Below are 15,285 nucleotides of genomic sequence, written 5' to 3'. Positions count from 1 at the left end.
AGCAGCAGAGGTGTGGTGCGGTGAGAAGGAAAGTGTGGGGGAAGGGACTACTTCGGCAGCGGTTGACTTGAGCGAAAGTAGGAGAGCATACATTGTCATTTTCTTTCCTTGTCTGACAAAAAATCTTATTCATGGGTAGTAACATAACAAGATCTGATCGCTCTGTGTAACAGAGACGAATAACTTCATATACCGAATTGTGCACATTGAGAACCATATGTTGTGGTGTACGCTAACGACAAGCAATATATCGTAAAAGGGAATGCAAAGAGAGTGAACCAACACCGATACTTTGTTATTCGCATACTGACGACGATGTCAACGCATCTTAGGCTTCCTTTACATGTATTCAAAATCGCTAGAGGTGATTTTTTTCCATCGCTGGTCCTGAGCAATAAATTGTCATTGTGGTACATAAGTGAGCAAAGTTGTTTTAATCGATAATAAAACCATTTTATAACTACAATTCCAATTTTGTAGTACCATGTCGATCGTGATTTGTAGGGAGGATATCTTTCGTACTCTTTCTCGGCAGTTTATTGAACTCACCGCAGAAAATAATTACCCGCCCAAAATAGACAGGAAGTGAAAGTCACGCACCTATTGAAGAATTCCACATTTTGAACCTGCCCGTACATATATAACACATGTATAAACAGTTTATTGGTTTCCCATGGTCATCGTCTGTTGTCAGGCTACACGCAGAACCCATTCAAGGTTGTGACTTGTGAGGTAAATTACATGACTGTTTTGGCCGTGCAGGGTAAAGATGCCGAAAAAGGTCTATGTGACATACTTGAGCTGTCGTCGAACAAGTCGGAGCTGGTTATTTGGAATTTGAGCCGAGCTGCTTCGTATGACAACTTTTCGAGAAGTCGTTCTTCACCGACAGCCGAACCCAACCATGGTGTATCTAGTTTCGCCTTATCCTCCACTCTCGCTCCACCAGGAAGGATATAATTCATTTACTCAAAGGCAGAAACTTTTCTCCTCCGTGTAGAAGTTAGCAACCGCAATTGTAAAGAAACAACCTTAGTAGCTGTAGTTTAGGCATACTGTCTTTTCCCACCCAAAACAAAATATCATTTTACACCATTGTGACTGTTGTTCGAAACGGAACATGAGTGACTTCCATATCGATAGTTTCCGGAAAGCAGTACAGTATCAAACACGTGTCGACAGTGAATAGCGGCAGTCTAAGGCAGGTTAGAAGATTTATTGCGTTACCTTGACACGCAACTACTACCGGATAGTGTTTTTCCTTTGTTTTATAACGAGATGCAAAATGAAAAATTTAGTTCAAATCTAATTTGAGTGTGCGGAATAGAGAAGTATCAAAACAATAACCGAAGAGAGTTCTGTAAACGAAGCTGTGAAATGCATGTCTCATTATGTGGTGACCAGTGAAATATACTTGAAGGAATATTGGGAGAAGCAATAAAAGGAAAAAGGAAAAGGAAAGTAGTGGGATTTAACGAATTTTTTCTAACTGTTTCACTCTGTAGAAAAAAATATACTTGCTTATCCCTGGATAGAAGATTATACATAATTTAATGTGCATAAAAACATAATCATGCGTAAAATTATCGCATGACTTTCCAAATTATTGATGAACGGTTATTTTGGCGTTAATACATCGACAAATATCAAACACTAGAATTCAGTGTGTGCCGCAAGTGTCTTCGAAATCAGGATGATGACCTACTAATATGAATATAACTATATGGGAGTGCAGTGGGAATAGCATCGAAATTTGTGACCATCTTAACCGCTTTGTGACACTCAATAAGCAGTTCGGAAAGAATATGATAACAATGTTCCGCAGATTAGTTAAGAAGGTTGATAAACTTGCCGAAATCTTGTAAAAAAGGGCTACAAATAATATAAATAATATAAGAAGTATATTTGAAAACAACGCACCAAAATATTTTCTGTTTCAAGAATAACAAACCCATATTCCACGAATTTTATAGATAAACTATTCATTCCCTATTTTATCTCCAGCTCGTTGCACGCTCAAAACTAAGAAACGGGTCCAGCAACCGATTACAGCACACGTACCGGATAATTCGAAACGTAATTAGCGGCGAGGCGAAGAATCAAGCACTTGACTGCATAACGGTACGTGCCTGTGGCAACCTTGCGTAACACACTGTGCCTCCACTGCATACAGTCCAGCAGGAGAGAGAAAAAAAAAACCTATATAATATAAGGATACAACAGCTGTAGCTAAATGCCAAAAATCTACGACCAGTGAATGAAACGAGTTGTGAGCATTCAAACCCGACCAATTTTACCGAGCAAACGAGTGCAGCCCTCCCACCGGCACCCATTGAACTCGACACGTTCCAGACTTCACGTGAAACGTGTTGAACGTCGTCCGCTCGTTCCCTGCCCGGACCTGGCACGACGTCAGGTGCCAAACAGCTCGACACCGATTTTCACTGCCAGGACCGCCTACCAGCTCCGGAGTAAATGAGTTGACTTCCCTTTGCCCTGTCGGAATTTGAAATACCGGAAATGATCTTCAGCGGTGACTTAATATTCAGTGTGCATTTGGTGGTGTTGTTTCAGTGCTGCTGGAACGTGTCCATGGCATCCACGATTAATACGCCACCCGAGAAAGCGAATCTTTCCACAACGACGTCGATGGGCGCTGCGGTGGTTTCCGTCGACACTAACGCCCAGCTAGTGGCTAGTGGCAGCATAAACGCAAATGGTTCATTGCCCAATTTGGGATCGTCAACGGTACAGAAGTATCGCCTGCTTGGGGGTAAGTTTTGGAACTAATGTTTTGATAATAATTAGTGCAGATTGAAGTGATTGCTTTTAGTTTGTGACGACACTGAATTACAATAGGATGGCTCGCTTTCTTTGTTTTTAACACTGAAATCGAATGTCTGTTCGATTTCCCAATGTTTTGATTGAGATTAGAATTAATTTGGACTAACTTAACTTTTAATTAAGAATATCGCATCCTATTGACTAACTTCGCAACGTATCTGTCTTTCATTCTAAATTTAGTAACGAAAAATTGGAGCTTTTGTGCAAAAACATCATGGCTCGATAACGAAAGATAGAAGTCTGATTACTCAAAACTTTATAGTTTTGTGACACTTGTGATCTTCGGGAGCATGTTCTGGCATGGGCGTAGCCAGAATTTCAAATAGGGGAGGGGGGGGGGGGTGTGCGGTCAAGCTCTTCAAAATTTTAGAAGTAAAAAAAATGGTACACTAAGATCACTTTTTACGCGGTTTTTCTTCACGCGGCTTTTTTTTACGTGGATTCCGGAATTTACGCGTTTTTTTTACGCGGATTTAGAAATTTTCGCGTTTTTTTACGCGGATTCCCGAATTTACGCGTTTTTTTACGCGGCACGGATCCCCCGCGTAAAAAGCGACTTAAGTGTGTTTTGAAAAATAGAAATAAATACTAATCTTTAGTGATTGTTACATCAAGGCAACCAGTGAAAAGTTGTCGTTAACATTAGAGTGGAACATCATCGAGTTTGTCTTCGACGAAGAAAACGGAGTTACGTTCGGACGTTGTTGTTTAACCGCTACCAGGACCTCTTCGAGAACGATGCAGGCCAGGTGAATGATGCGGTGAAGGTACGTTTACTTCTCTGGAAGCTGGAAACACATTCGCACAGCCGCTATCTCAACTACATCCTGTCAAAGCTTCCCAAGGACGTGAAGATTGAAGACACAGTCGAGATTCTCAATAAAATCTTCGGGCATCAAACGTCAAACGTTCCGGAAGCGGTTCATGTGTCTTTTCACGATTGTTGTTGACCATCTGCCGATGAACACTCAGCAAGCAGAGAGCACTCAACCGCTGTTCAAATATTGTTGACCTCAGCCAGGTTTTCACCCGACGTAATGTGCTGAACGAGCGTTCAATCGTGCATGTTTTCATGGTAGAGCAGGTGAAATTTTAACTGCTTTCTCAGTCGCAGGGAAGAAAGAACGGGCTTTAGCTAGCAGGTCTATGAGATCCAACTATTCCAAGTTCTTACGGTCTGCTCTCATACTGCTGCAATGGTAATACAAAACTTTCACCTCTCCAACAAAATATTTTCATAATTCATAATTCATAAAAAATTACGAAATTTTCCGTTTTGCGCATGAACTCTTCCAACGACATACGTATTACGTTAGCGGGATGTAGCAAGGACAACGCGTAGGCAGGTGCTCCATCTTCATCGAACCGTGTTTCCAGTGTGGAATCAAGGTAACGAATTGTCACAGCTCGGTTGCAATTCTCCAAGCTAGTTGATGCAGGCGGATTGCCCGGTACTTTTGCCGCTGCAATATCCTTGGTGGATCAACTGAAAAACCTATGCAATTTCACGCAACGTAGCGCAAGCATTTCAATCAATTATTTTTGATCTGGCTGTTACTTTACACACATGTTTCTATGGGCTAAAGATGTCATTTTGGGCTATTAGAATTATTTAAAACAAAATTTTGTACCAGTGTCAACATTTTGAGGGGGGGGGGGGCAACAGCCCCTCCCCTGTCTTACTCTGGCTACGCCTATGCGTTCCGGTGACATTATTTAATATAATTGTCAATAAAACTGAACAACATTGGCATCACAATTCATAAACCACTCCAAGAATCAATTTACATCCATTTTGAGTCCATCTGATTAGTTGTCCTCGAAATGGCCGTACTGAAACAGATTCCCGTGGGGTCTCGAAATGGATGTCAGAGGCTTTCCTCTACCACCGAAGGATGGTTCTACTATTGCCGGATACCAATATTACCCAGGCAACATGAGCCAGTTGTCTCCATTTTACGGTTGGCAGTCTATTGTGAACGAGTTGGTAAACGTCTGGGCAATGCGTACCAGCAGTAGCACCCTACTAGTTGGCATAAAATAGACCTCAGTGTGGTCCATAGCATAATGCCCAGCAACTCCTATCCCTACCTCCACGTGGTACCGACTGGGATACGAGCAACCAAGGGAAGATCAGTTAACCGGTGGGAACTTGGTCGTATGCTGACAGGGCAGGGGGAGCTGTTCTCCTTGGAGAGCAGCTTACCTGAGCGTCTGTTCCCCAGGTTACGGGTGGCTCAATCAGCGACTGATCCGGAGCGGACGGCTGAACTATGAAATGCGATGTCTCGCCAGCAGCCCCGTCGCGAAACTAGGCATCGCAGCCCTAGTAAGGCAGCATGCTGAAATAAACGTGCTACGAACAATCCAGAGAATGATACGAATCGGAACAATCGGTATAGACCTAGGCAAACGAAAAAGGACAACGATTGAAAACTTGGCACTTGGAATGTTAGGACTCTGCGCGAACCGGCACGCGTGGGCTTTTTGGCCAGAGAGCTACGGAAAGCAAAAGTGCAGGTAGCAGCCATACAAGAGGTACGTCGGCCTAAAACCGGAGAACGTTAATTCCGGGCGATTGATCCGACCGCGGGCACTTCTTTTAAGTATCGCATCTACTACAGTGGCGGCGACAGAGTGGAACGGGGCGTTGGTTTCGTGCTATTTGGAAACCAAATGAAGCGTGTTATTAGGTCAACTACCATCAACGACAACGGCTTGAGGTTAGTGACTTCGCCGCGGCCAGGGGAATGGCCATTTGTAGTACCCATTTTGCACGTCTGAACATTCAGAGGCACACTTGGAGACACCCCAATGGAGAGGCCTGCTCCTAGATCGACCACATGCTGATCGACGGCCGGCACTTTCCAGACGTCATAGATGTGCGGTCCTTTCGAGGGCCAAACATCGACTCGGATCACTATCTCGTGGTAGGCAAGATTCGCGCCCGGTTGTCCAACGTATTTAAATCGAGATCGGCGAGGAAGATACATCTGGACATCCAGGGGTTATCACCGGAAGCAGTTGCTGCAGAGTATGCTCGGAAAGTTGATAGACGGATCGGTGAACCAGCTGGAGTGGACCTGAACGAGAAGTGGAAGCACATCCGGATGCGGTCAGCGAAACAGCGCGAGAAGTGATAGGCATGACAACGGGAACCACGCGTAGTGGGTGGTTCGATGCTGAGTGTCTAGAGGTGATGGAGGAGAAGAACCGAGCCTACGCCAACACGGTAGTAGCAGCTAATCGTGTAACGCGTCACATGCGGGAGAAATACCGGGAGGCAAGAGCTGCCGAAAAGAGGCTTCATCGCCGCAAGAAACGTGTGCACTACGATCGCGTCCTCGTGGAGGCGGAGAATTGCTTCACCAGGCTCGAGGAGTTTCTATAGAACGATCAAGGGAATCCGGAACCGGACTGTCCCAGTACCTGCCATGTGCAATGACAGGGAGGGGAACCTGATTACCGATGAATCGCAGGTGGCCAGGCGTTGGAAGCAACATTTTGAAGTGGTGTGAACGACGAGGAAGGTAGGAGAGTCGTCGAGGGGAACAGGATAGAAACTGGGGAAGACGGACAAGCTGTGAACCCACCAACATTGGACGAGGTGAAGAATGCTTGCAAAGAACTGAAAAACCCCAAATCCGCTGGAAAAGACGGCTGAACTTTCCAATGTCGGGAGCGAGCGGCTCTTTAGTGCAATTCACCAGATTATCCTAAGGTTATGATCTGAGGAACAACTACCTACGGACTGGTTGGAAGGACTCATATGCCCTATCTACAAGGATGGACATAGGCTCGACTGTAGTAACTATCGAGGCATAACCCTCCTCAATTCCGCTCACAAAATTCTCTCCCGTATCCTGTTCCAGCGACTGAGGCCGTTGAAGGAAGCCTTTGTTGGAGAATACCAATGCGGTTTTCGAGTGGGGCGATCTACTACGGACCAGATGTTCACCTTGAGATAGATTCTCGACAAGTTTTGAGAACACAACTTGCAGACGCATCATCTGTTTGTTGACTTTAATGTTAGAACATGGTTTCCCAACAAAACTAGTTAAACTGTTACGTACGACGCTTGACGGTTTCACATCATGCGTCAGAGCAGCGGGCGAATTTTCGGACGCGTTTGTGACGTTAGATGGTCTGAAGCAAGGTGACGGGCTCTCGAATTTGCTGTTCAACATAGCTTTGGAAGGTGCAATACGAAGGGCAAGTGTACAGAGAAGCCGCACCATCATCACTAAGTCTCACATGCTTCTGGGCTTTGCGGACGACATTGATATAATTGGTGTTAACCGTAGAGCAGTTGAGGAGGCCTTTACGGCTCTCAAAAGGGAAGCTACGAGAATTGAACTCACCATTAACACTGCCAAAACGAAGTACATGGTGGCTGGCAGAGAGCGTGGTAGTTCTACGGGTGTTGGTGCTGCGATGGAGATGGATGGGGATACTTTCGAAGTGGTCGACGAATTTGTTTATCTTGGTACTCTCGTGACGTGTGACAACGAGGTGAGCCGCTAGGTGAAGAGGCGGATTGCGGCGGCGAATAGGGCTTATTACGGATTGCGTAGCTAGCTTAGGTTCCGTAGCCTACAGATCCGTACGAAATTTGCGCTCTATAGGACTCTGATCCTCCCGGTGGCGCTCTACGGACATGAATCGTGGACGTGGAAGGAGGCCGACCGACGAGCGCTTGGGGTCTCCGAACGTAGAATCCCGCGATCGATACTCGGAGGCAAGCTAGAGAATGGGGTGTGGCGCAGGCGCATGAATCACGAGCTGTCCGAAGTATACAAACACGCTAATATTGTCAAGCTGTTGAAACACGGCAGGTTACAGTGGGCTGGCCATGTAGCACGGATGGCGGATGAGCAACCGGCAAAGATAATATTTAGCAGGGAACCGGATGGAGGCCGACGACTTCGAGGCAGGCCTCGCACGCGCTTGATGTGTGCTGTCGACGGGATGCCAGAGCAGCGGGTGTAAGAGGAGACTGGAGAGTAGCAGGCCAAGACCGAGTTTTGTATTTTTTTTTGTTTTTGTTTGACACGGCACGATACAATTTATGTTTAACTGAACAAAGTACATATTTTTAATTCTAAATTAGCAGGGGAAAGAGGAAGGCACATTTTTCATATCTCGCGGCCGACTACGAGCTAGTGGGGATTTAAGGTGAGAGGACGGGAGTTACAATTTTGTTTTTCACTATTCTAAATCATAGAAGGTATTCCTTTGTACGTGGCTAACCAGTGATGTTCTAATTGACAGTTTTGGTCTGAGGTGTCTGCGTAAACATAAAGATGCCGAGTCTTCTTTTCAACTTGTGACGGGAATTTTAATCTAACAAATAGATAAAAAAAAGTTTCAAATTTTAATGCCAGCATTTTTTATAAACCCGTATAACTGTGTCATGAACTGGAGATCACCGCTTCCCAGAATGTCTCTAACGGGTACGTTCGGTTGTTTTCCTCGGGCCCGAAGCGATTCTATAAGCTCGGACCTAGCACCACAGAATTCGGCACACGACCAAACAACATGCTCGATGTCTTGGTAGCCATCGCCACAAACGCAGTGATTACTGTCTACAAGCCCTATACGAAAGAGATGCGTGTTTAACGTGTAGTGATTGGACATAAGTCTGGACATCACGCAAATGAAGTCCCGACCTACATCCAACCCCTTGAACCATGCTTTCGTCGATACCTTACGTCCCAGTTCATCTGAGTTCCATGATAATTGCCAACTGTTGAGTGTTCTCTGACGCAAAATGCTATAAAATTCATCATAAGCAATTGGTCTTACATAAATATCGCCATCAATAGCGCCCACCTTAGCTAAAGCGTCAGCCTTTTCATTGCCCGGGATGGAACAATGAGAAAGGACCCTGGTAACCTGGTAATTTTTATCTGTTGAAGCACTTAAAAACCGCCGTATTTTCCCCAGGAAATACGGGGTGTGCTTCACAGTCTTCATCGATCGCAGAGCCTCAATGGCACTGAGACTGTCTGTGAAGATGAAGTAGTGGTCTATGGGTAGGGTTTCGATGATCCCAAGAGAGTACTCAATAGCAGCAAGTTCTGCGACGTACACGGAAGCAGGAGCATCGAGTTTGTAGGAGGCGGTAAAATTTTCGTGAAAAACACCGAAGCCAGTGGACTCAGCTAAATTAGATCCATCAGTGAAAAACCTTTTATCATAACTAACATGTTTTATCTTATTGGAAAAAATCTTAGGGATCTCTTGGGGTCGCAATTGATCCGGGATACCAGTAATGTCTTCTTTCATGGTGGTGTCGAAGAATATAGCATTATCAGAAGTATCTAAAAGTGCGACGTTATCTTGAGCCATATAGTCAAAATATAAAGTCATCAATCTGGATTGAGATTGAAGTTCGACCAACCTCTCGAAATTTTCAATTACTAATGGGTTAATAACTGTGCATCGAATTAGCAACCGGTAAGAGAGATTCCAAAAACGATGTTTCAACGGAAGAATGCCCGCTAGCACTTCGAGACTCATCGTATGGGTCGACTGCATGCAGCCCGAGGCAATACGCACACAACGATATTGTATTCTTTCTAACGACGCAATACGCAAAAAATACGCAAAAAAAAACGCAAACAACGATATTGTATTCTTTCTGTGTGTTTTCGCAGCGGAGCGAAAGCAGAAACAACCGTATTCAAGAACTGACAGTATCGTTGTTTGGTATAACCTTAGACGGTCTCCTGGGTGGGCACCCCACCAGGTTCCAGTAATCGTACGAAGAAAATTAATCCTCTGTTGGCATTTTTGTGTCAGATACCTAATATGACAAGCCCAGGTGCATTTAGAGTCGAACCAGACCCCGAGATATTTAGCGACTAAAACCTGAGAGATCGTTTTACCCGTTAGTAGGAGCTGCAGCTGAGCTGGGTTATGCTTCCTAGAAAAAACGACCAGCTCAGTTTTCTCCGGAGAAAATTCGATACCCAGCTTAAGAGCCCATTCAGACAAATTGTCTAAGGTATCTTGCAATGGTCCTTGCAGATCGTTAGCCTCGCTTCCAGTAATGGATACAGCGCTTTCGTCCGCAAGTTGACTCAGCGTGCATGAATTAGCAAGACATTCATCGATGTCATTGACGTAAAAAATCTATAAGAGAGGACTTAAACATGAGCACTGGGAAGACCCATGTAACTAATTCGGGAAGTTGTCGAATCGCCATGTGAGAAATACATATGCTTTCTGACAACAAATTGAGCAAAAAGTTATTCAAATTTGGTGAAAGTCCCTGCGAATGAAGTTTCTCGCTTAAAACTTTTACAGAGACAGAATCAAAAGCCCCTTAATATCCAAGAACGCAGAAGCCATTTGTTCTTTTCGAGCAAAGGCGAGTTGAATTTCAGTAGAAAGCAACGCTAGGCAATCGTTCGTCCCTTTGCCCCGGGAGCCAAATTGAGTATCTGTAAGTAAACCGTTTGTTTCGACCCATTTGTCTCCATTAATTTCCGAAGGCAAGAGAGCATCGCAATCGGCTTATATGAATTGTGATCAGAGGCAGGTTTCACGGGTTTCCGAATAGCAATGACTTTTACCTCCCTCCAGTCGTACGGGACAATGTTTAGCTCAAGAAACTTGTTGAACAAATTCAACAAGCGTCTTTTTGCAGAGTCGGGTAGATTTTTCAACAGGTTGAATTTTATTCTATCTAACCCTGGAGCTTTATTGTTGCACGACAGGAGAGCCATTGAAAATTCCAACATCGAAAATGGAGGCTCTTCCGTAGTTACTAAAAACGCGTCGCGAAAGGTTTTCTGTTCCGGTACAGAGTCCGGACAGACCTTTTTGGCAAAATCGAGTATCCAGCGATCTGAATACTCCTCACTCTCATTCGAAACGTCACGGTTCATCATTCTCCTCTTCCTAGATACTTCTGGCATGGCATAAGAACACCCTTCGACGGGATCGTCAAATGTACCCTTATCGGTTGGCAAAAAGGAAAAGATGTTACTTGTCGAGGGTGGCTCAGCCCTCTTAAGCATTTCTGCAAAAGAGCGCTTTGATCGTTCCTTGAGGGAACGCTTGATTTTTTCCTCGCGCTGTTTGTACGCGGGACACGCCTAAAGGTCATGCCGAGTTCCCTTGCAGTAAAGACACTTTTCAGTATCCTCACAGCAAGCGGTCTCAGCATGATTGCCTCCGCACTTGCTGCAGCGTGCCTTGTTGCAGTAGTAGGTGGCTGTATGACCTAACTGCTTGCAGTTTTGGCAATGCATGACCCGCGGTACGAACAGGCGTACAGGCAGACGAACCCTGTCCAAAGAGATGTAGTTCGGCAGTGCGGATCCGGCGAATGTTACACGGAAGGAATCCGAAGGGAGGAATTTCTTCTTCCCTTCTTCGATGGATACTGAATGCAATTGCTTGACATCCAGTATCTTTTCATCTTGAATCAGGGGGTTCTTGAAGCAGCCAACCAGGTGACGCACAATGTCATCGACCGTGAGGATTCCTTCGGTAACCACACCGTCGATCTCCACCTCCTTGGCAGGGATGTACATGCGGTACTCTCTCGTGAAGAGCTCGTAGCTAGCAATTGCGTTTGCTTGCTTCAAGCTACTCACGACAACTCGCAGTTTTTTCGGTCTAACCTTTGTAGTTTCGGTTACGTCCGAAAACTGTTTTGCCAGGTCCTTGCCGATTTGGATTATATTTAGTGCCTCCTTTATGGGTCTGAAGTAAACTAAGAACGGACCTTTCGCGGCATCTGGGTAAGCTTTTACCCGTACTTCTGGCGCCCTTGATACAGGGCTAGGTAAGGGGGATGGTACCGGGGAAGGTAGAGGGGAACTGCTGGGGGAGATCTCAATCTCTTCCCCATTTGTTTCCACATCCAGAAATAGTTCCATCTGCATATTAGTGCTGGGACTATCCGGATTAAAATATCCGGATATCCGACCTCGGATATCCGACAAATATCCAAAATCCGGGTCAACCGGCTATCCGGATATTATCCGACAGGATATTCGGATTTTCGGATAGTCAGATATCCGGATATCCGGATATTGTATCCGAACATAGTTTAATGAGAATTATGTAAATAATTACTTACGAGGGTATGGGGAATTGTGAAAAAAGCCATTTTTTGCATTGCATTTCATTCGAACGGGCCTAAAAGACAGAAAAAAAAATCCGGATATCCGGATAGTATATCCGGATATCTGACTATTAGATTATCCGGATCCGGATATTCGGACATCCGAGTAGTATTCGTTTACACATCCGTGATTCGAGCTTCGGATAACCGGATCACGAATATATCCGGTTAAAAGTCCCAGCACTACTGCATATTGTCCATTTTTTGCGGAAGCGTTTTGCTCTACCGCACGCAAACAATTAATATGCGAATATGAAGGGGGGGGGGGATCAAGTAACTGATGTTAAATGTAAAAACAATTTTTCAAAAAAGTATGTATTGAATAAAAAACCAGAAAATCGTATTGAAAAAAATAATTTATAAAAAAAATATAAATGTGAATACTCCACCAGATTTTTTATATGTTTGTCTACGGGCGTTCCTGGCTGATAGTTGGGTTAATCCAGTAGTCAGTCTCCTTCGGTCAGCTGAAGCAGCATTAGGGGCTAACCAGCGGTTGGTGGTGTGCGGGATGCTGCAAGTTGCCTTTGGCAGCTGTACAGTTTACATAGTACTACACTGGTACCGAAAGCACAAACCATATGGGTACCGGTTGCACACAATGCACAGTCTTCTATAGCACTAGACGGTAACCGGCGCACGGCTACATAGGGAATTCGCCCCGGCTGCTGGATTGCTTTTGTTTTCACAGCACCGAAATCGAAAACAGAAATCACACGCGGACCGTCTATACATATACACTGTCTTCTGCACCGTTAGGGGGTAACGGGCGCCCGGCGGCGCGGGGAGTTTGCTCCGGCTGCTGGATTGCTGCAGAAACCACACGCGTACCGTCTGCGTACAATGCAGTATTGTTTTAATTTTTCGAACCAGTATATATCGGAGCGATTCTCGTTTGCTTCTTATCGCAACGAAAGCAGAGAAGCCAATGAAGACCGAGTTTTGTGGAAACGTATTCTGGATTCGGCATAAGATCTTAATGATTTGTCGCCATAACAGTAAAAGTAAAGTAAAGTAGTCTATTGTAAGCGTATCACTCTTGAAGGTGTAAGATAGAAACTTGTATAAACCGGAGCTAAGCTTGACGCTTCTTGCAGGTTGTCAACTCACCATTCTTGTTCAACCAGTCTACAAAAAACTGCATAAATTCTGTGTACACAGAATTGAGTGTATAAAATTATCTCTCACATCCTGCATCACATTTGAAGGCAAACTGAAATTTTTGACAAGTTCAGAGATGTAAACTCACAAACTTATCTTTTTTTGACGTTGGACTAACGTCTATATCGAAGTTAGGCACATGAATTTGAAAATCGAGTAATTCAACCGGGGAAAACCAGAGAAAAGTGGTCAGGTTTTGAGCGCTTATATATCAGTCATTTCTTTTCAGAATTTCGAGGTTTTGGCATCAACCGATCAGAAATTCTTTTACGGTTGAATTTATGTAACAAAAATAACCTATTGTTCGAGATACACTATTGAAAAATTGATAAATCACATCGATTGTCTAAATCATACCGAGCAACCAATCACCACCTCTCTTCACAAGCACAGTCGACACTAACGGATACAACCGATCTGACTTTGTAAACAGTCTCGCAGCTTTTAACCAATAACGAGCTCGCTTTCGGTAGCTGCAACAGGTGTTTCAACACCGTTTTAAAATGCTTCTTTTATCATTAACACTGAACAGATTCTAAACACCAATGGCTTGATTGATAGGGGACATATTGCGCAAGATTGTCATATAATAATTTAAATATGTTTTCGACACTAAACTAGTTAAAAGTTGTGTTAAAAGTCGTGCACATTCAACCAATCGCAAGCTCGCTTCTTGTTTGCTCGCGGATGGATTTTTGTTTTGGGCTATATAATAGCCTGTGTCGTCTCATAGCAAGTGGAAGGCCTCATCAGTTAACAAGTGGAAGGCCACCAGGCCGGTCTTGTATAATCAGCAGCGGTGGCTGATTCCAGCGGCCAAACTGAGCTGCAGCAGAACCAGAGCGGTGGTATCAGGCAGCAGCGGCGGAGGTAGTGGGCAGCTGCATTTCTTCATTCAGTTCGGTTCTCCTTCGATCTGAGTTGGACCCCACCAGCGGTAATCCAATTCAGATATTGTTGGGTGAAAACTGCACGAAACTGCCAGAACTGCCAGAAACTGCACGAGCCAGCACCGCCACTAGGAAAGCTACCGCCATTTAGTGTGTGTGCAGTGTGCACATATAGCGTATGTGCATCTGTATTGCTACGACATTTGCGATGATAGGGATGGCGCTGTTGCGTGTGTATGGCTAGCTATAGCGTGTGTAAGACACTAGATGTGTAGCATATTACGGCTATTGCGTGTATATCTTCAGCGTGTGTACGGATAGTTATAGCTTGTGTGTGGATAGCTGCTGCGTGTGTAATGATTAGTTATAGCGTATGTATGGATAGTAATAGCACATGGTTGGATAGCTTATGCGTGTGTATAGATAGTTGTATCGGATGTATGGAAAGGAATAGCGTGTGTATGGATAGCTTCGGCATGTGTGTATAAAAAACTATAGCTACAGCGTGTGTATGAATAGTTTTAACGCGTGTTTAGATAGTTATAGCATGTGTGTGAATAACTATAGCGGGTGTTTATCGAAGATTATTATTGTCATTGAAAATATTAAAATGTCTTAACGAACACAGTTGTGAATTTTATTTTACAGCAGCGTTTTAACTTCTTCAGCCAGTCTTAATTCATCGAGGAAAAATTACTACCTATGAATGATCAACACTTATTTACTAGAAATTTGATTTAGATCAAAACGGGTTCTTTTGAGTATCATAAATTATTGGTAAAAAGAGTTGCAAGTTTTCTCAATGAGCATTCATTAAATTTTCGTTTTTGTTTCTCGGTGCGCGGTTTTGATTTTGTTTCTCGCACACAGAGAAAGAAACAATCTTGTCGCTATCGTGAAAAATAACAAAACAATTAAAAATGCTCTAAATCACAACTGAAGAAGTTAAGATATTATCCTGTCACTCGCCCAAACCTTGATAACAACTACCGAAAAACGTGTGATTGAGCTCTTACTATATTGAGTTATTGAACCAAACGTTTTTGTTTTTCAAATACATGAAGTTATATGCTGGGCTGGAACTAACCTAGCATGAGTTTTATCGATTAAATGTCAAACAATTTTCAAATTTAAAATTTTCGTTTGAATCGTTCTGGGCTCCAATTTCAGATAGTTTCGTAAAGTTTGCTTTTTGCTTAGATAGGAAAATTTTACCAATTCGCTTAATTAAATGATTGTCTTGGTAGT

General features: G+C 43.9%; 1 protein-coding gene across 2 annotated transcripts in view; it reads left to right on the top strand.

Annotated features, from left to right (window-relative positions):
* Positions 1-881: 881 nt before the first annotated feature.
* The window catches only part of LOC129717701 (uncharacterized), an 87,772-nt gene continuing 73,368 nt past the window's right edge, over positions 882-15,285 (top strand). Inside the window, exons 1-2 of one of the 2 annotated variants that reach the window (XM_055667799.1) lie at positions 882-1,205; positions 2,005-2,773. In XM_055667799.1, coding sequence (XP_055523774.1) covers positions 2,521-2,773 — 253 coding nt within the window. In that variant the 5' untranslated portion in view covers positions 882-1,205; positions 2,005-2,520. The remainder of the gene's footprint in view (positions 1,206-2,004; positions 2,774-15,285) is intronic. The other variant, XM_055667798.1, reaches the window with a different exon arrangement.

This window comes from Wyeomyia smithii, chromosome 1 (assembly GCF_029784165.1).
Source record: "Wyeomyia smithii strain HCP4-BCI-WySm-NY-G18 chromosome 1, ASM2978416v1, whole genome shotgun sequence".
In the NCBI taxonomy this organism is placed as follows: Eukaryota; Metazoa; Arthropoda; class Insecta; order Diptera; family Culicidae; genus Wyeomyia; species Wyeomyia smithii.
This window is presented reverse-complemented; position numbering and strand designations above follow the sequence as displayed.